A 23,046-nucleotide genomic window follows, 5' to 3' on the forward strand; every position below is an offset into this window, starting at 1 on the left:
ATGGTTAATAATTGGTTTATAAACCATCTATAAACATTACTTAGTTGATTATTGTAAAGTGTTACCTATAATTTAATACATCACACTTTTGACGCGACACCTCAATGAAATAGTCTCAACCAAAAATTGTTGGATTGTGGTGCATTAAGATGTACAGTAGTTTTTAAAGCAAGTCTTTGGGAGCCTGACATCTCCAGACTAATTCATAAATGTGTATTCATCTAAAAACTTCTCAGTTCATTTTTGATTTCCTTAGGAATCCTCCATCAACATGCATAGACCAAAATGCCTCTGGATAGACCAACTACAAGTCAGAGCAAAGAAATGTGCCGCGAAGCACTGAGCAACACATGCAAGTTATATGGTGCTTGTTCTGATTTCAAGCGTTGCAAAGGGTCACAAACTTTCTCAGCTAAACAGTACAATAAAATGTGTTTCTGGAAGCATTTGAGACAGGAAATTAATACCTTGATTTATATTTGATCAGTTCTAACAAGTTTGACCGTTTATCTGAGTTTCGTGAGCCTGGTGAGTTGCGTGAGATGCCAGTCATCATATCAAACCTGACTCATATTATATTAACGGTTGTGACTTGTTACTCACAAAACGAAGCACTGTGTATTAAAAAAATTTTTTTACGTGCGTTACTGCTGCCAACTGTCAGCAAGTCATGCAAGATTTATAAACAAAACAGGGAGCTACTCATAAAAAACTTTGATACATAGCACCCCAAGTGGTCAAAAACTCCACATGGTACCTTTAAAACAGGGGTCTCAAACTCAAATTACCTGGGGGCCGCTGGAGGCAGCATCAAAATGACCAAAAAAAGAATCAAAATTACTAAAAAAAAAGACACAAAATGACAGAAAAAACTAAATTACCTAAAAAAGACACAAAATTACTAAAAAAAGACACAAAATGACCAAAAAAAGACACAAAATTCTTAAAAAAAGACACAAAATAATTAAAAAAGACACAAAATTACCAAAAAAAGTAATGAAAGGGACTACCACACACAACACGGTAAAGTGCCATTCATATAAAACTCACATTAAACTTTCATATCAAGGTGAGGACCCCTGCTTTAAAACAACTGTCAACTATTTTTTAATACATATTTTTTAGTGCTGCTCAGATTTTTGTCTCCATTTCTTGTATTCAGTAAAATCTCAGTACTTTCATATTAAAGATTCTAGAGTCTCAGAGAGCTTGCTGCAGACTATGTTGATATATTTATGTCTGGTGCAGATCACAGAAAGTTTAGACTCCTCAGGATGCCTCCACCGTGTCTGTGCGAGTGTGTGTGTGTGTAAAGGGCAGCGATGGGTGCAGTTTAGCAAAGGGAACTGAGTAAAGCCTTCAGGCCGCGGGGCGATTGATGTCCAGCGGGTGGCTGAGGAACACTAACTCACACTGCTCTCTGACTGCATCTAAAACTCTCATTAGTTTAAGTGTGTGAGAGTTCTCTGCCTCTGCACCCTTCAGACAACACAATGAGGCAAAGGGCCAAAACCTCCTCAGATGGCGTTCACTACAGGGGAGGCATCCAAGGAGGTGAGTGTGCATGTCTGCGAGCACACAAACTTTGACACAAAAACAGATTTTTACACACACATTAGTCTCTCTGCCTCTGTCTTCTATTTTTCTTGCTGCATGCACGTACATAACCGTGAGCATGCAGCTTAACAGCAGGGCCTAATGAGGTCTGAAATATGAGCGGTAAACATTTGTATGGACAGATGTGGATTAATGTTCATCTTTTCTTCAAGCCAGAGATTAAACGTGATTTACCGCCTAACAGGTTTTCGCTTTTTTTTCTCTATTTGATTGCAGAGAGAGAGAAATGAAGAGAGGAGGTAAATGAGACACAGTGGGAAAGAGAAACAAAGGAAAGAAAACAGAGTGATTCTGTCTCTTACTTAAGTTGCCAGAAGAAGCCAGACAGTGAAAGTGGAAGGAACAAAGACAAAAAAAATAACGGGATTGGATGGAAGGGGAGGCAGAGGGAAGCGTCAGATGCTCCTTATTCCTGTTGTGGGTTGCTGAAGTGAAGGAGGAGAAATTTGAGTCATGGGGACGGAATCAGAAATGTCAACAGATTGAGTCAGAGCAGAGCTGGGACCGTCTGGAAGGAGAGAGTATCAACACTGACTGAGGGGCACACAAGATTTTGGGACTGTCAATGGGCTGATGGCAAAATTATTGGACATGTGTGTGGATGTGTGGATGTGTGTGTACATGTTGCATGGGGGAGGATGTGGGGTTGGCTTAGTCTGCTGTCTATAATGAATGGTTAATGTTAGTCGGGGAAAAAATGAATACGGTCACCATCTGCTCGATCTAAGTCTGCGTTCTGTGCATGTGCGTGTGTGCACATTTGTGTGTATGACAATCATGCTGACGCACACACACACACGCACACACACGCATGCACGCACACACACACACTGTGCTCTTGGAGAGGGATTTGGAAATATGGAATGGAAGAAAAGGGAGGGAGGAAGAAAGAGAGGAGGAAGCAGCTAACAGAAGAGAGACATGCAACAAAAAACCTGCACAAAACTGGAGAAAAGAGACAATGAAAGTGAGAGAAGAAGAAATGGTATTCATGTTGGTGACATCATATGTGTTTAGATGCAGCGGAGACGCAGATACAGGTGAGCACAAATAGGGCACAAGTCATGAATTCTGTCAGGTTTCTCAGCACATGTAGCCTATGGCTGCAAACACACGCACACACACACACACACACACACACACACACACGGACGCGCACACACACACACACACACACACACACACACACACACACATACAGCAGAATAGAAAGCTTTTGCTATTTTAGTTGACAAATAAACTTCTAAATTTCTAAGATTCAGATCATTAATTATAATATATAAATGCTACAAATTGCACCCTCCATAAAAATATATTTTAAACATGTATTTACTTTGCTAAGAGGCAACCGCTCACAGCATCTGAAATAACCACCAGCCAATGTAAACTTAATAGCTAACTAAATAATTAAATTAAATAATCTAGGATTTTTTTGTGTTGTAAAATGCTTTAAAATGGTCAGTTTAGCTGTTAAGTTGGGTCGCAGAAGGCAATTGTTAAATATGTGATTACGGCCCTGTTAAGATTGGTGTAAGCAACACACAACACATACGCAGTGATGGAAGTATTCAGATATTTTACTTGAGAAAAAGTTGTACTACGACCATGTAAAAATAAGTAAAAGTGCATTAATATATTACTCAAGTGTACATGCAAAAATTATATCAGTAAAACATTTTTTTAAAAAGATAGCGAGAACTCGTTATGCAGTAAGGCCACAGTCTTTATGATATTAGATTTTAATTACTGTATTTATGCACTCATTTTTAAAGAGAGTTATAATGTTGTAGCTGATGGAAGTAGAGCCAATTCAAAATATTTATTTTTGTCATTTGATAGTTTTCTCTACATAAACAACACTTTATCATATTAAATTAACTGACAGCATGTTTTGCACGTTTGTATGAATCTGCAAATTAAATACAGCTGTTATATGAACGAAACAAGATGAAGTACAATATTTTCTTTTGCCATGTGATGAGAAAAAGTGGAAGTATAAAATAGCTTATAATTAATTTACCCAAGTAAAGTGCAAAGTTCCTTAAATTGAAATTAAGTAATAATTACTTCCCACCAATCTGAATACACTGTATCCATTGTCATGTAAGATATTCATCATACCTATAGGCTTTAGTCTCCTGGTGTATATTTAAGAACATTTCAAGAATATGACCAAAATCCTCAGGACAGCTATCTATTACTGGACTACTCTTTGAATAGACAGTAACAGTATTTAAAGCTTTAGGGGGATTACAAGTGTTGAGGACACCGGAACAGTATCATCCCCGGCTGCGCTCACACATAAACACACACTCTCTCTCTCGCCCACTCACACACCAACACAGAACAAATGCATGTCCGTTATTTTTTCTGTGTGTGTGTCTGTGAACACATCACATTTGTCTCCACAGTTTCTAAAAACATTAAAAAAAAAAAAAAACCTCCACAGTTTTCATGCATCATCACACTCTTGGGCAGCCATGACAGAGAAGGCTGCGGCACTGATAAAACATTTGTGATACATCTCTGAACACTGGGTTGATAAGTAAATACAGCCTACATAGATAATCCTCATGTCACTATGCGCTCTGTATTATGCAGAGTTGCATACACACATGCACACGCACAAACAAACACACACACACTCTGCCAGGTTGTGATTAAATTCTCTGTGGCCTATGATCCGCCTCTAAATCTTTGCAATTTTCATTTTATGCAGCTTTAATATGGATCATAGTTGCTCTCAGAGTGCCCCATCTCCTAATCTGGAGCAATCTGAGCTGAGCCTGGCTGGGCCACAGCTGACGCTAAGCCAACCAGTCACACTCAACCAGCCAGCAAGTCAGCCACAAAGCCTCAGTGTGCAGTCGGTAGGCCCAAAATGCCACGATACGAAGAAGTTGGAAAAATTCTAGAGGAATTTTGATGATATAGTTCAGCAGATAGTGAGCGAAGCAGTAATTTGTGTGTGTATTTTGTATAAAAAAACAATTATTCTAAGACGTGTGATTCTCTGACAGCAAATAAAGGAAAATATAGGAACAATTAGTCTACAATTTTGCAGATTTTTCAGAAAAATTATAAACAGTATCAAAGTTCAACGATGTCACTGTATTTGTTCCTGCTTATAATAAATACTCTCCATATGCATAGACATATATCTTGATCTGATTATGATGTGATGAGCCTGGCTGCAGAGGTTGAAGGAGGGGCTGAAGGATAACGTTAGTTGAGGTCATGGACCTGCGCTGTGTTTGGGTGGGGTACTGTGTCAGGGCATTTACACACACACACACACACACACACACACACGCACATGCAGCAGATTTTCACATGATATTCAGAACAAAAGTATACACATACACACACAAGATGACCCTGTTTTTCAGAGCATCGCAGGGGAGGAGGAAATAAGAGGATTAAGTAATTAAGGGTGCACTGTTAAAAAATGTATATTAATATTGTCATGCTTAGATCCTGGAAATCCGAACCCAGTGTGGGATCTCTGGAAATCACGTAACTGTTCGTGTCAAATTTGGAAAAAAATATACATTTATGTCATTTCTTATGTAATTTTGTAGTAGACGTAGAATATTGCATGTTTTGCATCTCAATCTAGATTAAACTGTCGTGTCAAAATAGCAACGAGTAACCAGCTGAAGTGTTGGACCAGGAGCAGGCACCCTGCTGGGACTCATGTAAATAATACTGCTGCTGATGGAGGAAAACCCACAAACTGAGCAAAGCTAATGCTAGGCTTAACTCTCTCTCTCTCTCTCTGCAGCTCTCTCTCTCTCTCTCTCACACACACACACACACACACACACTTACAGTAGCACACTCACTCACACACGCTGCATTACATTTGTTGGCTTTGCTCTGACTCTGCGATGCTGAATTAACTGCAGATGGATCTACAGTACGCTAGCTGTGATGATTATTTCTTCAGATGATTTTTTGTTACTGATGTTAATGAGGGAGAGTGGAAATGTAAGAGGGAGAGTGAACATCAGGGGAAGGGGGTCACCCCACCACCTCAGCCTGCTTAATCCTCCCAGTGGCAGACGGCAAGACCAGTTAGACATCAGGAAACCCTTCTGGACATATTTAGAGCACTGCTTTTACCTAAGTGCACACATTTGACATTTATGTCAATATGACAAACGACTAAAGCATTAAAAAAACTGCGCTTTTTAGATAATATTCTGCTACATTACAATGTTAGGCTGTCCTCATGCTGATTTTGTAATAGAAATAATTAACACTGCAGACATTCAAAAACATATTCAGTTTACCTCAAAAACCCCTATGTGTCAGTAATTGTTTGTATTCATCTTTTGTGCATTGTTCACAACATCGTTTATCCTCATGACATTTGCTTAACCATAATCTCTCTATTATCTTTCTACGGATGTTCCTCTAACTAATCCATCTTTGCTAACATCCAGTTTCACATTAAATGTTATAGCCCTAGTCCCATTACAAACACAACTCATCCACACCGTGCACTTTCTCTTCAACCTGTGCATCTATGCTGGCAAAACTTCAAAGGTAAGTCAATATTAATAGTCAACAAAACCAACAATGAATTCATCCCAATTCATTCAAACTGACAGGATTGCCTGTTTAGCCAAAGATCTATGTATTTTAGCGTTAAAAAAAAACCCTGTTTAAAAACATTAATAAAGCCACATCCCTGAGTGACTCTTTCCCTCATTACAATGAACATGAACCCTTCTCTTTATTCTCTCAATTCAATATACATCATCCTGCTGCAATAACACTCACTTTCACACCACATCCAAAGCTGAAAGTACTCTGTAGTATTCTCCACCTTTTTTCAGGAAGTAATTTAGCCTTTTAAAATATTATATATATTTAAAGATTCAGTAAAAATTAATTAAATGGATTTATAATGCAACAGACAGTGTAAGGGAGGCTAGAAAGTCTTGAAAGAGACAGAAAACAATGAAAAAAAATAGTGTATTGCCTATAGTCTTGTTTTTAAGCCTTTTCCCAATCCCATTTTTAATCTTGATGTCAAAAAGAAATGTCCCTTTTTCTCCAATGACACACATTGAAGTAAAGTCCTAAACTATATGTATTGTGCATTTAGGCCTCTTCACTCTTCACATTTTGCTCTAAAACTATTTGAATTAATTCACCTGCATCTATACTTAATACAACAAAACGACAAAGCGACAACAGGATTTAAGGAATATGTGCACATTGACAGAATGGATTTGGGGATTTTATGGGACAGCTCAGACAGTGTCCATTGGGTTCTTGGTCAGCATTTTAACCAAGACCCTTTGCTCAGTTTGACTGGGCAGCCAGATACAGAAAAAGGTTGTTGTTTCAAACTTCTGCCATTTGAGAATTATAGAGGCAACTGTGCTCTCCATACAACATTTTTTAAAACAATCTTAAAATCTGTGCTCCCCAACATAAACCTGTTTCTGAGAACTGCAGAATCAGCTTTTGCTCTAACATTTTACAGAATAGTGAGCTGTGAGCTCTTATATAGACAGGTGTGACCCTTCCTGAATCATGTCCAATTAGTTGAATTTACTGCAGGTGGCCATCAATCAAGGGTGCAACGTCTCAAGGATAATCAAGAGAAATGAGAGACACCTGAGCTCAATTTAAGTGTCAAAGGAAAGGGTCTGAATACTTATGTCAATGTGATATTACAGGCTTTTTTTCTTCCAATAACTTTGAAAAAGATAGAAATATATACTATATTTGTTTTGTTATTAAGGCCATGTTTATACATAACAGGGTATTTAGAGAAACAAATGTTTACCCCCCTCTGTTTTCAAAAATAACATCGTGCACACATCGTTTTAAAAAAAGTTGTCATTTACATCAACCCGCATAAATACGCCATCGAGCGCCATTATAACTATACCAAACCTATTATATGGGCGGCAGTATAGGGAGAAGGATAAAGCCATGCAAGCCAATCAGAATCCTCAAAATCAACAACAACGAATAACACGAGCCACTTCCTGTTCCTTTCAAAACAACTTTGCGTTTGCACAAACGTAAAAATGAGTACCACTTTAACAGCATCCATGATAGATACCTAAAACCCCGTTTGTTTCTCCCAGTTGACATGACAACACATAACCAGAGTTTTCCAAATTATCCAATTTGCCTGGAGTTTTTAGAAATAATCGTTTTCTGTGATAAAAACAGGGTTTTTCGTGTAAATGAGAGGCCAAACCTTATGGAAATATCTGCGTTTTCCCTTCGTGTAAACGGGGCCTAAGGGTTTTCTGAGAATAGATTGATGACGGAAAAAATTAATTTAAAACACCCAGCTGCAAAATGACAAAATCTGAAAAAAGTAAAAGGGTCTGAGTACTCTCAAAGCATGTTTTACTCACTTATGGTTCAAGACAAACAGTGAAATTGGCCCAAACATGTCCTTTCATTAACTGCATTACAGCGCTCTGTGGCATACCAGCAGTATGGTTTAAATGTCAACAAACTTGTGCCTCTGTGTGTTGAGACATAAAGCCGCTGTCCGCCTGTCAGGAAGTAGACAAGAGCAGGTTCACCTCAGTGAACATGATTAAATCACACAATAACCTCCTTCCTCTTATCAAATCCTCTTAAGCAGGCTGTATTACATATCTGCCAAACAAAGAAAACTCAATCAGAACAATCAACCAAGCCAGGCCAAGCCCACCCCACCAGCTTGTCTGATCCCATTGCCGTGATTAAAATGAAAATGGAGCCGGGACATTACCAGAAATCCCATGTTCACCTTATAAGGAAGATCAGAAATCTGTGTGTTTGTGTGTGTGTGTGTGTGTGTGCGCGCGCATGCAAAAGGGGATAATATAAATGTGTCCTGTGTAATTCCCTGGCTTGCATCACAAAACACAGTTTTTTTGCTTTTGTTTGCAATATTAATAGGAGAAAGATTACGATCGATGGGATTGGATTAGTAATATTTAGCTTTTCTATTCCCAAAAGGTAATAAATTAATTTGTTTATCAGCCGTGCATTTTTTTTTTTGGAAAACATGTTTTCATTTTGATGCATGGAAGCACCTGTACAGTGAAATTCAAAACAACACCACAAAAGTGCTGTCAGATTTTAGATTCTGGATGTTCAAGCAATAAAATACTGGTTTTAATTTTTTAATTTTTAATTTTTTACAAATCAGGTATACTTTGCAGCATCCACATGTTCCATAGCATTGTCTTTAGTCAAGCTGCAACCCAATGATTACTTTTATTTTCAAATTCTAGATTATTTTCTCAAGTAATAAGAAAAAACATGAAATCCCAAATCCCAGGAGGCAGCTTCAGATGTCTTGTTTTGTCCAACAAACAGTCCAAAACCCAAAGATATTCAATTTACTATCATGTATTACTAAAAAGAAAGAAATGACAAACATTATTAATATTCAAACTATTCCCTATTCAAAATAGTAGCCAATTATTTTTCTGTTGATCGTCTAATTGACTGCTTGTTGTTTCAAGTAAGTAATGATCTCCATTTATCTCACAGTACGAAATTAACTTGCAGACACAGAAACTTAAAATTAGACAATCCATCTCATTTTATCACCTTTATTTATAGCTATAAATACAGCTAATAACATAAATTTGCCAAAAAAATTTAAATCAAGGCCTCATTTAAAAGTCTGCAGAGACATTTCACTCAAAAACACTTTGCATAGAAGTGTGACCATTATAGTGGTCTAACTCACTCTATGTCTATGATCAGTGCACTGTGCTGCATGCCATTTTCTTTTCAACTAGTCATCTGAACAAGGCAGTTTAATGTTCATTCCACTCTTATTCTATTCAACCTTGTGGTGGCACAATAACAAAAGTCAGGGATCATCATTAGGGTTTATTGTATGGGAACCTTGAATGTCTGGAAAATATTTTAAGTAAATCTATCTAATAGATATTGAAATATTTCACTGTTTGTGTGTATCACTGCAAAAAAGGTGTGTCTAAAAACAAGATAAAAACACTAAATCTGAGGCAAATTATCTTGTTGCATGGACAGATAAGTTCACCTGACAAGATTTCTTGAATTAAGATTATTACATGTAGAAATAAGCATGTTGAACACTTAAAATAAGAAATTAACTCTTAAAACAAGATAAATATCACTTCTTATCACCACAACACTTCTAGATAAAAAGTTTTTTATCTTGGTAAGAAACAAATAATTTGCAGTGCACTCTGCTCAGGCCAGTTCATTGCTGCTTGCAGCTTTTTTAATTTTTCTTATTTTAAGCATACAACATGCTTATTTCTAGATTTAATCATCTTAATTAAAGAAATCTTGTCAAGTGAAATTATATTTCCCTCAAATTTAGTGTATTTACCTTGACCGTTTTTTGCAGTGGAACAACTGAGTGTAAGACCGACTTTGTCATATCTTACAAAAACCTATGCTCAACGGTTCAAATGATAACTTACAAAATATGAGTGTTGTATTTGACATTGTGAAACAGTCGCTGTTTTAAACATGTGGTTAACATTGTGAAACTGACCTACCTGCTTCAGTTTGGGGAAATGAAAAGTTGAAAATAAGTACTTCCATACTTGACAAATACGGAAGTTAACGTACAAGTTACCTGACATACAACATTTAGACAAGTCAAGTCAAGTCAAATTTTATTTATCAAGCACATTTAAAAACAACCTTAGTTGACCAAAGTGCTGTACAGTTATGAAAATACAATAAAAATCATACACAAATATAGTTTTAAATAAAAACAATGAAAACAATAAAATACTAAAAACCAACAGTAATAAAAAACTCAATCCAAAAACAGTTAGAGATAAAAAAGAAAATAAAAGGGTAAAAAAGTAAAAAAGCCAAGGATTCTTGCCTAGCTGGGACTGAACGCCAAGGAGAATAAATAGGTTTTAATAATGTTTTAAAGTGCTCAACAGACTGTGCAGTTCTGACCTGGAGAGGTCGGCTGTTCCACAGAGAAGGCTCTGTCCCCAAGAGTACAGAGTCTGGACCGAGGCACGACCAGGAACAGCTGATTAGACGACCTAAGTGCTCTGGAAGTATTGTGGGGTTTTAAAAGCTCTAATAGATTTAGAAAATAACAACTTTATTCCGGGGGTTTTCTCAACTCCTCCATTCACCCCAATGTCCATCCTACATGGACTTTGTCACTCTTTATACTGTGTCACCCGATTTCCTGCTTTGCTCTCGTCATTATAACTACAGCCACTGGATGTTGCCACCTAATCACAATGTAAATATGGCTCACGATTCCATGGGTTATATACGAATTAGAGTGCATTACTTTTTCCCAGGTACAGGTACAAACAGTGGATGACAACAGCCTGTTAGCGTCCATATTAGTTTGTGTGTGTTTGTGGGGTGGACTGGCCCCTCCCGAAAACCGTGTGTGTGTGTGTGTGTGTGTGTGTGTGTGTGTGTGTGTGTGTGTTAGTGACTCCTGGGCGGGCTTACAGTAAGAGGCACGCTTCACATTACTGTTGCTCCAATTCACTTCCTGGGATAATCCTTAGCACAACAGAGGGAACGGCAGGTGACCTGGACCAGCAGAGATACAGTATGGGGCTCCATTAACAGACACACACACAAACACACACACATACAGGACATACACTTTTTCACACACACAAAACCACCCATTCATAAATAATATCGATATGACCCTCCCTTCACCCTTCACTCTTTCCCTCCACTCCTCTATCATAGTTTCCTCTCTTTGCTTCCCCTCCTCGACTCTTAGTGAAACATATTGTAGCTCTGCTGCCTGTGAGTGTCATTCATCCATCGCCCCAAAGTCATCTCCGCTATTAACAGCGGTGTCTAATTAAACCTGTGAATGACAAACACGTAGACACAAACACAGGCCGTGCTCTAATGGCCTGCTGTAGCAGGAGACTGATGGGCAGCTGTCTCTTGTCCATCCTCTGTGCAGATCAACCTTGAGACAGGAGACCTGGGGAATGTCTATTGGACCACTGAGATTACACTGGAAGGTTAGCAGAGCATTGATAATGAATGATTTATATACAGTAGCTTGGCAGTTAGATACGTTAATTGATTCATTAATTGGGAACAATATTGTCTTTTAACAAGGTGATGTTTTTATTGCAGTGTTTGGTATGTCTCACATACGAGTTCATCTCTTTCCAGATATTCATATTAGCAAAACAAAAACAGCGGGGGATACTGTGGAAACAAACAAGAGGTGTTTTTCTGTTGTTTGACTCGGGACCAAAAACAATTGGAGAACAATAAACTGTTTCCGCGGATCATATCCGGCGTTATTATCCTCTTATTTGCATTCTATGGAAAAAAAAGGAATAACAAGGTAGTGAAGCTGGGGCTTATCTAGAGCCCCTGTATTAACCACTGTGGTGTTAGCATTAGCAGCCTAATGCTAACTCCTTCGTTTGATGCTACATCAAGAGAGGCTGACAAAAATCAAAAGCCCTCAAAGTCACTCTTTCTCGCTGAGAAAACAAGAGACGGCTTTATTAAATAACATTTCTGATGACACCCCCCTTCTATCCACAGTGCAGCGTCTGTTTCTATTTGTCTCTGTCTCTCTCTTTCAATCACCAAAATCCACTCTCCTATCATGGTGTCCTGAAGAAACCTCAGAATAGAAAAAGCAAAAAAAAAAAAAGCTAAAATCCATTTCCATATTAGTATGAAAATGTACTTCAGGGGAATTATCCCCTTCCACAAAACAGAATAAAAGCCCTCTTATTCCTGCTAATCCTTCAAAGACTGCGATATTACCTGATAGGATGTTGTACAGTGTGAATACTATCAACAAGACATGCCGAAAATAATGTAAGCAGGTCCCCACTGTGGAGATTAGAGTGAGCATGTCTCTCTCCCAATTTATCTCTTCCCCGAAATGTAACGCCTCATTTTCTCTGTATTTCACCCGCTCTCCCGCCTCTCTCTTCCAGATTAAAATTTCAACTCACATAACTAGTTGTTTCTGCTCCTTTGTCCCATAAATTATAAAACAAAAATAATTTTACAAATTGTGCAGGATATGGGTTGTTGAGGAGAAAGCAAAAAATGAGAGAGTAAAGGAATACTTTGAGGGATCATTTTGTAAGTAAAAATGCACTTGGGGTGAGATTGTATTCTGAAATTTTCCACACTTTTCATACAGAAAATGGCACATTTGGGATTTTTTAGCCAAACAGCAGGATGTTCTCATTGGGGCGGCTGTGGCTCAGTTGGTAGAGCGGGTTGTCCACCAATCGGAGGATAGGTGGTTTGATGATCCCTGCAGTCTGTAGTGTAAAGAGCTTTGAGTGGTCGCAAAGCGACTAGAAAAGCACTATATAAGTGCAGGTCCATTGTTAATTTCCTGCAGAATTGTGAGCCGGGAGATACAGCTTCTTAAGACCGATATTTATGTTTGTTGTTCATGGGGACCTCTAGTGGCTGTAGTAATTATGATGGGAGCAAAGAAGAAAGTCTGGTAACGTAGTGTAAAGAGTGATAAAGCCCATGTAGTAATGAAGTCGGCAAATAAACAGTACTGTGAAACCAAAAGTCAATGTTGTTATTTTAAGTAACGCACCTAGCTTGACAACGTCCGTACGTAACTATGTCATGCATGTAACTACGTCAGATAGTTAAATACAGATTACTTATTTTTTACATTTACATTTAGTCATTTAGCAGACGCTTTTATCCAAAGCGACTTACAGGAAGAATTAAAGCAAACAATCAAGGTATAGTGCAATAAGAGCTATTAGTGCATCAATAAGTGCTAGTGACAATTCTTTAAGGAGTAGAATTATCGTGTGATGCTAGGAAAGAAGATGCTCTCTGAAGAGCTGGGTCTTCAGGAGTTTTTTAACGGTAGAGAGGGACAGAGAGGCAGTCAGAGACCCGTGCAGAGACCGATGGGTCATCAGGAGGAAATGACAGATAGAGCTGAGTGTCATCTGCATAGCAGTGATAGGAAAAGCCATGTAAGCGGATAACCTGACCCAGAGAGGTGGTGTAGATAGCGAATAGCAGGGGTCCCAGCACTGAGCCCTGGGGAACCCCTGTGGAGAGTTTTTGAAAGATTCAGCTGGATTCAAGCCATGATATTTTTTAACTTCTTGTTGTCTAAACATTACAAAGTACATTTTAACCAGGTGTTTATAACTGCAACCAATTCTCAATTTGAAATAGAATGGCCATATTTTGTAAGTTATCATATAAACCGATGTATTACCATGAAATTTTGTTGACATTCATGCTTCCCAGATGATTCATTTAATGACTTTGGTGATCCTCTGACATTTTCTCTATCATGTACAGTGAATTATCTCAACATCTATTTGATGGATTGAATCAAAATATTGTCCAGACATTACTGGTTTCCAGATGTGGACAGGAGGAGCTGGGGAGAGAACCAATAACATTGTGGTCAGTTGACAACCTGTACAGACAATAACTGTCTCCTAAACGTTACATTCCCAAATTACATTTAATAAATCTGCATTTTCAAATATATTCCTGTGGAAACATTTTTTTAACCAGATTACAATTGCAATGGTTAATGTTGTTAAAGGGTCTCAGTTTGAATAGGTTTAGGGACCAAAACTACATGGTTAGGTTTAGGAAACTATCATGGTTTGGGTAAAATTAATACATTTTTTTATGTAAATAAGTCAGCACTGACTCTTGGTTTTTACACAGGATGCAAAAAGCTGGCTCCTGAGTAAAAGACTTGATTTTTGCAGACTTTGATTAGAAATGTTTTTGTGATCCATCCAGAACAGACATTATCCAGGAGAAATGTGTTTCCCCATTAAAACTTAATTGATAATGCAGCATCAGAACATACTTTTTAGAAGACCAGGCTTGCCCAGACAATAATTCGACCTGCTAAACATCAGCACATTAAACATGCTGACAATAGCTTTTATCTCAAAGCCGCTAGCATTGTTTCTATTCATTTCTATAATTTAGATGTTGTGCTGGTTGTGTACAAGTACCCATAAAGAATCTGGCTTTGTTTGTGGACTAAACTAACTCATTTAGTTGCATTTTGAGCAATACAACTTTCCGAGCACATTTTCCCACATTGTCATAAGCAAAACTGTTTAGTACAGCAAAGCAAAGTAAATGGATTGGAAATAATCACCTGCAGGGTGGCTGAGAACTTGATTGACTGATGTACACTAAGCCTCGTCACAGTGTAACAAAGGAGCCTCATGTCATAGAGCAAAGTGCTCAGACTGTTTGTGTGTGGTAATTGGTCCTAGAGAGAGGAAAATCCCAGAGGCTGAGCTGAGCTACACTCAAAGCCCCTCAAGTCCAGCTCTTTTCTACTCTATACATATTGAACAGAGGAGTCAGGGGGCTAAGAAGATTATCACAATGGGATGAAGAGGCCGTAAGAGCCTTTGTGGCCTCAGTGCATAGTGAAAGTTGCTACAGCACTCTCAAGCCCTTAAACTGCTTGACCTTAAAAGCTCTGTTTATGAGCTCTAAAGGAAAAAAGCTGTGAAATGAGAATGAAACAACAAAAAGAAAACAAAATTTACAAAATGGGAAAACAAAGTGCTGCAAATGTTATTTTGTCAGCATTACACACAAAGGAAGAATATAAAAATGTTGTCAGGTAGGCAATCATTGCCTGGAGCAAAAGCATCATTGTTTTATTTTCACTTAAAATGAAAAAATCCTTGGTGCACCATCGTCGTTTGTGTGTGTGTGTGTGTGTGTGTGTGTGTGTGTGTGAGTGTGTGTGTGTGGTGAGAGCGACTGAAGCATTGAAATGACATGAAGAGTTATTTGGGCTGTAATGAAGCTGCTTAATGAAATCAGTGCCCTTGAAAGTTCTTCATCAATTTTAGCTCCCTTGCTCACTTGCTCGCACTCCACCATTCCAGCCTGTCAGCTAATCCACGTGCGCGACACAATATTAATTAAACACAGCGTTTCCTGAAGTACTTAAGTGAAGCGCTATCATTGATAATGAGCAGGTTTAAAGGAGTCACATCCCTCCAAAATTACTTTTTAAACCGGCCTTATTAAGCAGAAAATGAGGCCCAAATCAGCCTACAAGCTCCTCATTAAAAGCCACTGATCCTTGGCCATGCGCATGTTCCAATGGTTTTAATTAGGCTAGCGCAAGATCGTCGGCGACAGGAAGTGCCATTAATCTTGTCTTTTCATTCAGAGAGAGGGGGGGTACAGCATGTTGCAGCTCGTTGCCTCAAATGCCACAACAGGATGAGAATTAAAAAATCAAGTGACATACTTTGGATTGTTCTTCATTTGTGTTGATTAACATAAAAGCGATGGAAATATACAGTTTTACGCTTCCTTTCTGTTAAGACCTTTCCCATCACTTTGCCTTTACAAGCCATTGTTTCAATTTGAGTGCATCATTAGTTGCATACACACTCCCACACACAAACAGGATAAAATGTGTCTTCATTTTCTCTCTGTGTGTTTATGAGTTGCACTAGCTGTAGAGAGGATGGTCCCGGCCCGGCCTGTCACACCTTCTTCGCATGGAGGATTATGGATGGCCAATTACATCGCTTTTGTCATTAATTAATGAGGATAACGAGCTCCCCCTGCTCCCCACAAAACCATGGTGCTCCTCAGCTGGTACTGAACAGAGAGAGGGGTGCTGGGCCATGTGTGTGTATGTGTGTGAGAGAGACAGCGAGGGAGAAAGAAATACAGAGTATATGTGAGTGAAGAGGTTATGGTGTGTACAAAAGGCTGAGATGATTGTTGACCTCAGGGCTTTGCATGTACGTTTGTACAGCGAGTTGAGGTGTGTTTGCGTGTGTCTGCGTGAGTGTTTGCTAACCACCAGTCCCGTATCTGTGGGGGCCATTACAGAGATTAGGCAGTGCTACAGTAACGGATGCCCCCGATTGTCAGCTCGTATCCTCTGTCAAGACAACAAGCTAAAAGGAAAAGGAGTGAGAGTGATGGAAAACGGGGGGAGGGACTGTGGAGGGAGGAGGAACGTGGCAGCATGAGAAAAGCAGGAGTGTAAAGAATAGAGGCTTTAACAAAGTGGAAGGGAAGTCTTGCAACAAAACTGGGATGTCATGAGATCTAAACACACTCACAAAGAGCACCTATGAGAGAGGATGAGCCACCCTGAATAGGACTTCATATTCCCAAACCCTCCTCCATCTCCGCTGCCTCCCACCAGGCCCAATTTGGCCCCTGCCACACTGTCTGGGTCTACCATGCGTGGTGTCAGGTGCCTTGTGGCGATAGGCAAAACGCTTTGCCTGACTGCCATGTTTCGAGGGTTTGCGGCCATATGAGCACAAAACACAGGCACACACACACACACAATGCACACAGACACATACAAACAGACATCCCCTCTCCAACCCCCCTTTAGACGTCTGATTAACGAATGAAGGCCCCGGCCCATCCCGCTTCACTTGCAGCAACGTCGCCCCGAATCACATGGCTCCTCGGAACCAACTGACTCACCCGCTCATCGCTTCCGACAAGGCGGGGCTGCGAGGGACGACGAGTGTGATGTCACAGTGGAGCAGAGAAGTTGGGGGGTCCATGGGTGATGGGTGGGTGGGGGGTCCTTAGAGTTGCACCGCCGGCACCAAAACACTAAAGCGCCATCTCTTCCTCCATGTCCTACGCTCTCTCTCCACCACCCCACACACTGATGAAACGCCACACACACATGCACATGCAAACTTGTTCAGTCTTGTTGTTTATCTCACCTCTGCACCAATTTTCTGACTGCAAACCTGCCCGAAACAACCACATTTTTTTATGCCACTTGGCCTCTAAAGCCAAAACTAATCTTCTTTTAGCAAATTTAAATAATAAAAATAAATCTAATGTTTTATAAGCCCCCTTTTATCCCCCACTGTAAGCATAATCAGAGCTGAAGTATGTTCATTTTCCTTCAAGGCCCCTGTTGTAAGTAGTGTGTAGGGCTGTGTGTTTGAGATGAAGTGCTACAATGTGCATCAGACACATGAGCTTGCACATAGAGAGAACTTAATTAGAGAAAACAGCGCTGTCAGATGCATTAGGCAGAGGTACGCACTTAAGGGCATATGGTTTTAGTACTATACCATCGGGTTGGAGAAAACCACACAAACATACCTCAAAGCTCCGAGCCATGCTAATGAAATCACTCCCTTTCTATCCCACTGAGAGCAAACACAAATGTTTACAGACATCACACAGTCTGTCCGTACTCCTGCACCACACTGGGCTGTCGTGAGAGTGCTAGTGCACTGACTGTGGTGCTGTGTGTTTGTCTGCATAAAGACAGTGTCAACAACAGACAATAGGTAAGAATAAGCAGCAAGATGTTCTTTGTATTGTTACTATATCTAATTTAATTTATCCTAGTCTGTATTTGGGTCTAGAATTAATATTATAGTAACACTCCAAGCCTCCTTTTTAGCATTTATAAGCAGCACATAAACATTTAATGCATCGTTTATCACAAGCTATAATGTCATTGAACAGTTAATTAATTATTTTTTTTGTAAATAACTTTAACTCCTCCTGTGGGCAGGTGTATAAAGCAAATTTATGTCAATTTAGTGAAATGTAGTATTGATGTAAAAAAAAAAAAGAATAATCCTTGTAGAAGTTGTAAGTGTCCTTATATCTTCTCCAAACTTGTTATTATTTGTGTGTTCTTTCTTTTTTAAAATACATTTTTGTAATTAGCATTGTTGGAGGAAACCTGATATTTGAGATTTACATTGCTAATGATTGTAATTGTTGTACATATGATAAATAAAGAACTTGAGCTATATTATAGTGTGTTAGAAACCTTTTTATCAAACTTACATATTCCTTAGTGTATGTAAATGCTTAACAAGGAGGTGCAGCAGTTTCAGTTACATGGTTTAATTTGGTGTTGTATAAAACCTTGCATGGAGCAAATGCCAACAACAATGTGACTTTAATATGACATTATAATTACAGATGAGATTAGGTTCATTTGCAATCCTCCACCTGTTTGAAAAAGTGTTTTTGTGGGGAAACAGACAGTGATTATGCAGGTCCAAATGTGCCTTAGTACAACAAATAGTTTAGTTAAAACATTTTGCATAATTATCTTTCTCTGTAAATCGTGTATATTGCATTTTTTTCCCCGTTCATGATCTTCAAGACATTTGAATTATCGCAGCCTTTTTAAAGTGTTTCAGACAGGCTCACTTGGTGTTTTTGTTTTCTTGACACACATGGCAGACTTTCTGCAGGGGCATGCCCAGGGCATATTGAGGCATTGATCTGTTTGCTTTGTTGCATCCAAAAATGAATGTGTTTGTACAATTCTAATTGTATTGCTAAAAAGCATCCCCTCACATGTTTGCTTTAGCCCGTGTGCTGTATTCTCGCATTGTATAAACACAATTAATTGAGTTTCTGACCAGTTTCATTTATCAAAACACCAAATTATATTTACCTATTGTCATACTGGAAGCCAAATACAATAAGAGGCATTAACTGTGTATTTATTAAGAAGAAGAAAAAAAAACTTAAATGAGAAAGTACCTCTTTCTACGATCAAATAAAATGTGCACGTTACACAGAGTAATATAAATTCACTAGGCTACTTCACAAGGCTTTACCACTTATTTAATGAGATTGTTTAATACTATGGAGGCATTCGTCTAGAAAAACACACAAAGGAAATGTAGCTTACACATTTCTAAACTACATAATTATCTCATTACAGGGAAAGAAGATGATTGGTGATTGCTGGTGGGCTAAAGGGTCAGGAAACACGACCATGTGAGCAGCAAGATCACATATCTGTCTTGATGTATAGCTCCGAGTCCAAATGACACACTGCCACCCTGCACTCTGATGGCCATTAAGATAATAAGGTGACACAATATAACGTATATTTCAGCGGCTCAACATTAGAAGCCTATAGGGAGGTAAAGTGACCACCCAACCGTCCGCGGAAAAAAAAGCCAACCATCTCATTTATGGCAATTAGGCTGTACGGAGACTGATGGAGCGCAGGGCCCGAGCCCTCACATCATCGGCAGCATTTGTCACATTTCATCCCCGCTGCCCTGACTGTCTCGTGGGGCCTCAGACGAGACATGTGTCATCAGAGGGCCAATTTAAGATGCCATGGGTGGCCTGTTGTTGTGACATGCAGTTAAATTGTAGGAGAGAGACTGGGCTGGATCACTTAGTCACTCTGAGTAGCACAAATAGACTCTACCGAGATAAATGTCTGGTCTAATGTATTCTAAGCTACAATGGCTTAGTTTGTGGGGGAACAAACATCAAATTAATGTAGATGTACTGATAAAAGAAGAGCAACAGTGCGGTTAAAAGCAAATGTGTAAATTAGTATAAAAGAAGGATGTTAATTAAAAAACTTTGTGGACTGGGTGTGATGACAAAAAACATTTTTACTGGTTTGAGAACTGTTTGAGTGTAAGGCAGCATAATCTTATTCAGGAAATAATTCTTAATTTGGCTACAAAAACACTCTTACTGTTATGAAGCCAGGTGTTTTTATTTAGAAAATCCTGACTTTATTTGTAATGATTTACCCAAAAAGAACAACATTATAGCACCAACATCAGCCAACGGACAAAGGTAGACCAAGAAAGTGTGAGTTTCCAGGTAAAGGTGACTGCTGACTGACAAATAAAGACAATCAGAGACAAAGGAAACATGCTTTCAGGAACATAAATACCAATATACACTATGACCACTTCTTTTCTAAATTCATCCACTCACAAGTCAAAACCTGCAAAAGGAAACTGGCCCTGTAACGCTCACTGAATTAAGTCGAGCAGGGAGACAGGAGCTGAAATCGTGTTAATAGCTGTCCAGAGTATAAGAGCCCGCCAAGGAAGCCTGCAATCACCCAAATAACCAGAGACAGGTCCGGGGTGCCCCGGGCGGCTCTAGCGCCCTTCCCCTCAGCGCCACCGACCCTGCTGCGTGCCAAACGGGCCCCACCAGCCCCTCTGAGCTCGTTTAGACCCAGATCCTTATGTCACAGGCTTCTCATGCAAGAAAAGAAAGTTGCCAACTCATTTTAAGGAGGGCCACTCAGAGGGTGAAAAGTTGAAATCATTTAGCAGCGTGACAGACGACTGTTTGATTTAAAAAAAAAAAAAAAAAGCCTTTTTTTTCACGGCTTCAATTTACGTTCATTTTAATATTTTCGACTTATTTTTAAAATAACAGCCTCTTTAAAAGTTGATTAGTTTCCAGACAGTCCTAAACCAACATATAATATCCACATTATTAAAAGCAAAAATAAATGTTTGAAATGACAATTTTAAATAAGGTAAATTATGTTGTTTGCAATTGTGCTTGTCATTTTAGTGCATATGTGTTATTCAATGGTTGTTGAAATGAAGCAAACCGGGTCCAAGCATAGATATGTGTTTTAATTATAAAGACATATAAACAATATATGAAATCCATGTTGCAACACAACCAAAAAAAAAACGCTTCTTCAGTCAATGTAAAGGCTGTATTTATATAATCATTAGTATAGCCGGGCTTGGAGCAAGTGATTTTCCACAGTTGTACATTACAATCATGTGAGATGTGCAATAACTTAAAATAAATTAAATTAAAAAACAAACAAACTTGTCAACACATCGTTTCAGAAAATATATCAGCCAACATCACATTAGTTGCTCCACAGAGCATCATCAGTACAGTCAGTCCAGGGAAGTCCTTTCATAATTGCTGTATTTATTCTAAAGGTCGAGATCAGGTCGCATTTCCACTTTTCATGTTGTTGTTGTTGAATGTTGCATAGATTACAAATAAGAGCTGAAAACTCAAATTTACCAAAACTTAATTTGGACCTGTGGTGTGTGTAAAGTAGCGACAAACTTCATCTTACAAGAAGGCCCAAACTGCTTATTTTCTAAGTAGCGTCTGTTAAATCGGGATGAAACATTGCAGTATAATTACTTAACCATATTTTAAGATTATGCATTAGACTAAACTTGTTTTATTTTCCACAGAATGATTTCAAAAATAACTAGAGTGGGAGAGAGAGAGAGAGACCAACATGGGTGCAGTATAGGTAAAAGTTCAGGAAAGAGAAAGAAACCAAATCAAGGCTTGTCGTTACAGTGTTTGAAGAGACTCGACGGTGTCCCGGAGTAAGTGGTGCACTTTTCGGCACAGGTGGCGAGTGCAGAGCCCGAGAACGGGTAGACGGCAGCCTGTCCAAAGGGCGCCAGGGCGGTGGGGATAGGTGAAGTTATGGTCTGTCCCTGGTTCAGATACGCCACCAGCCGCCTCATCTCCTCCAGAGCCTGAGCCTGCATGAGGATATAGTTCTTGGCCAGGAGGAGAGTGGCTATTTTGGAGAGTTTTCTCACCGAGGGGCTGTGGGCGTAGGGGATAACAGCGCGCAGGCCGTCCAGCGCGTCGTTCAGATCATGCATCCTCCTCCTCTCCCGGGCGTTGATGCTGAGCCGCAGGGAGCGCTGTTCCTTGGACTTTTTGGTGAGGGCCCCCCCGGGCTTGTCGTCCCCAAATGACGAGCCTCTTTTCCGGGACTCCAGAGAGTCGAAGCCGTCCTCGTCGTCGCTCGTGTGCTCCCCGCCGCTCTCGTTGGACTTCGCGGTCTGCCCGGAGAGGAAGTCGGTGGCCGGTGTGAGAGGGAACCGGCCGGGACTTCCAGCGCCGTGGCTGGGTCCGAACCCGAAGGCTGATTGGCCGTAGCGCTGCGTCAGGTCGAGGAGCGCGTCGTTGCTGATGGATTTGAGCAGGTTCTCATCGCTGGCATTCATTTTTCTCTTCCAGAGCAGATTCTGACCAGGAAAAGTCTACTCTTCCGCCCTTTTCTCTATCCTAGCTTTTGTTTTGAAAACTGTATATGCTGTACTCACGTAGTTCTCTCCAAGAGTTGCTGTTTTCTAGGAGTTCCTCTTGTTCCCTCACTCCTTTCCTCTGTCAGTGCAGTGACTCTTCAAGAAGGAGGCTGTGAATCTGAAGCTGCGTTCACCTCCTCTGTACACTGCGCTCCCCCCTTGTTGCGCGCATAGCCCACGTTCAACAACACTTCTGAGATCGGAGCGCTGTGTCCCCCCTCGTACGGTCGCTTTCCTCTCTTGCGCGTCTTTCGTGCCCTCCCTTGCCTTGGGCAGATTGTGACTCGCGCTCTGCCCTGCTCGCAAGTTAGTAGGAGCAAGAGCCCCGCTGGGATTATCTGCCCGTCCAATCAGGGGGGCGTTTTAATTAACTCGGGAAGAGCGCGAGTCTACTCCCAATTTCAATCATAAAGTGATAATTGCAACGCAAACTGACACACTGCCCAGTCACACTGCTGTTACTGTATTGTCCACTGTTATATTATAACTTCCTATTATATTATATCTTTTTTTTTTCATATTTGAACGCAGATCACAAGCAACATAAGCTCAGAGGAAACCTTTGTGT

The 23,046-nt window shown here is 39.8% G+C and overlaps 1 protein-coding gene across 1 annotated transcript; it reads right to left on the reverse strand.

The window, feature by feature from the left end:
• Positions 1-21,008: 21,008 nt before the first annotated feature.
• bhlhe23 (basic helix-loop-helix family, member e23) lies at positions 21,009-22,683 on the reverse strand. Its single transcript, XM_059332318.1, has one exon. It carries the CDS (start codon positions 22,395-22,397, stop codon positions 21,714-21,716), a length of 684 nt encoding a protein of 227 aa, XP_059188301.1. The 5' UTR covers positions 22,398-22,683; the 3' UTR covers positions 21,009-21,713.
• Positions 22,684-23,046: the final 363 nt, after the last annotated feature.

The sequence above is a fragment of the Centropristis striata genome, chromosome 5 (assembly GCF_030273125.1).
Source record: "Centropristis striata isolate RG_2023a ecotype Rhode Island chromosome 5, C.striata_1.0, whole genome shotgun sequence".
NCBI classification, from domain to species: Eukaryota; Metazoa; Chordata; class Actinopteri; order Perciformes; family Serranidae; genus Centropristis; species Centropristis striata.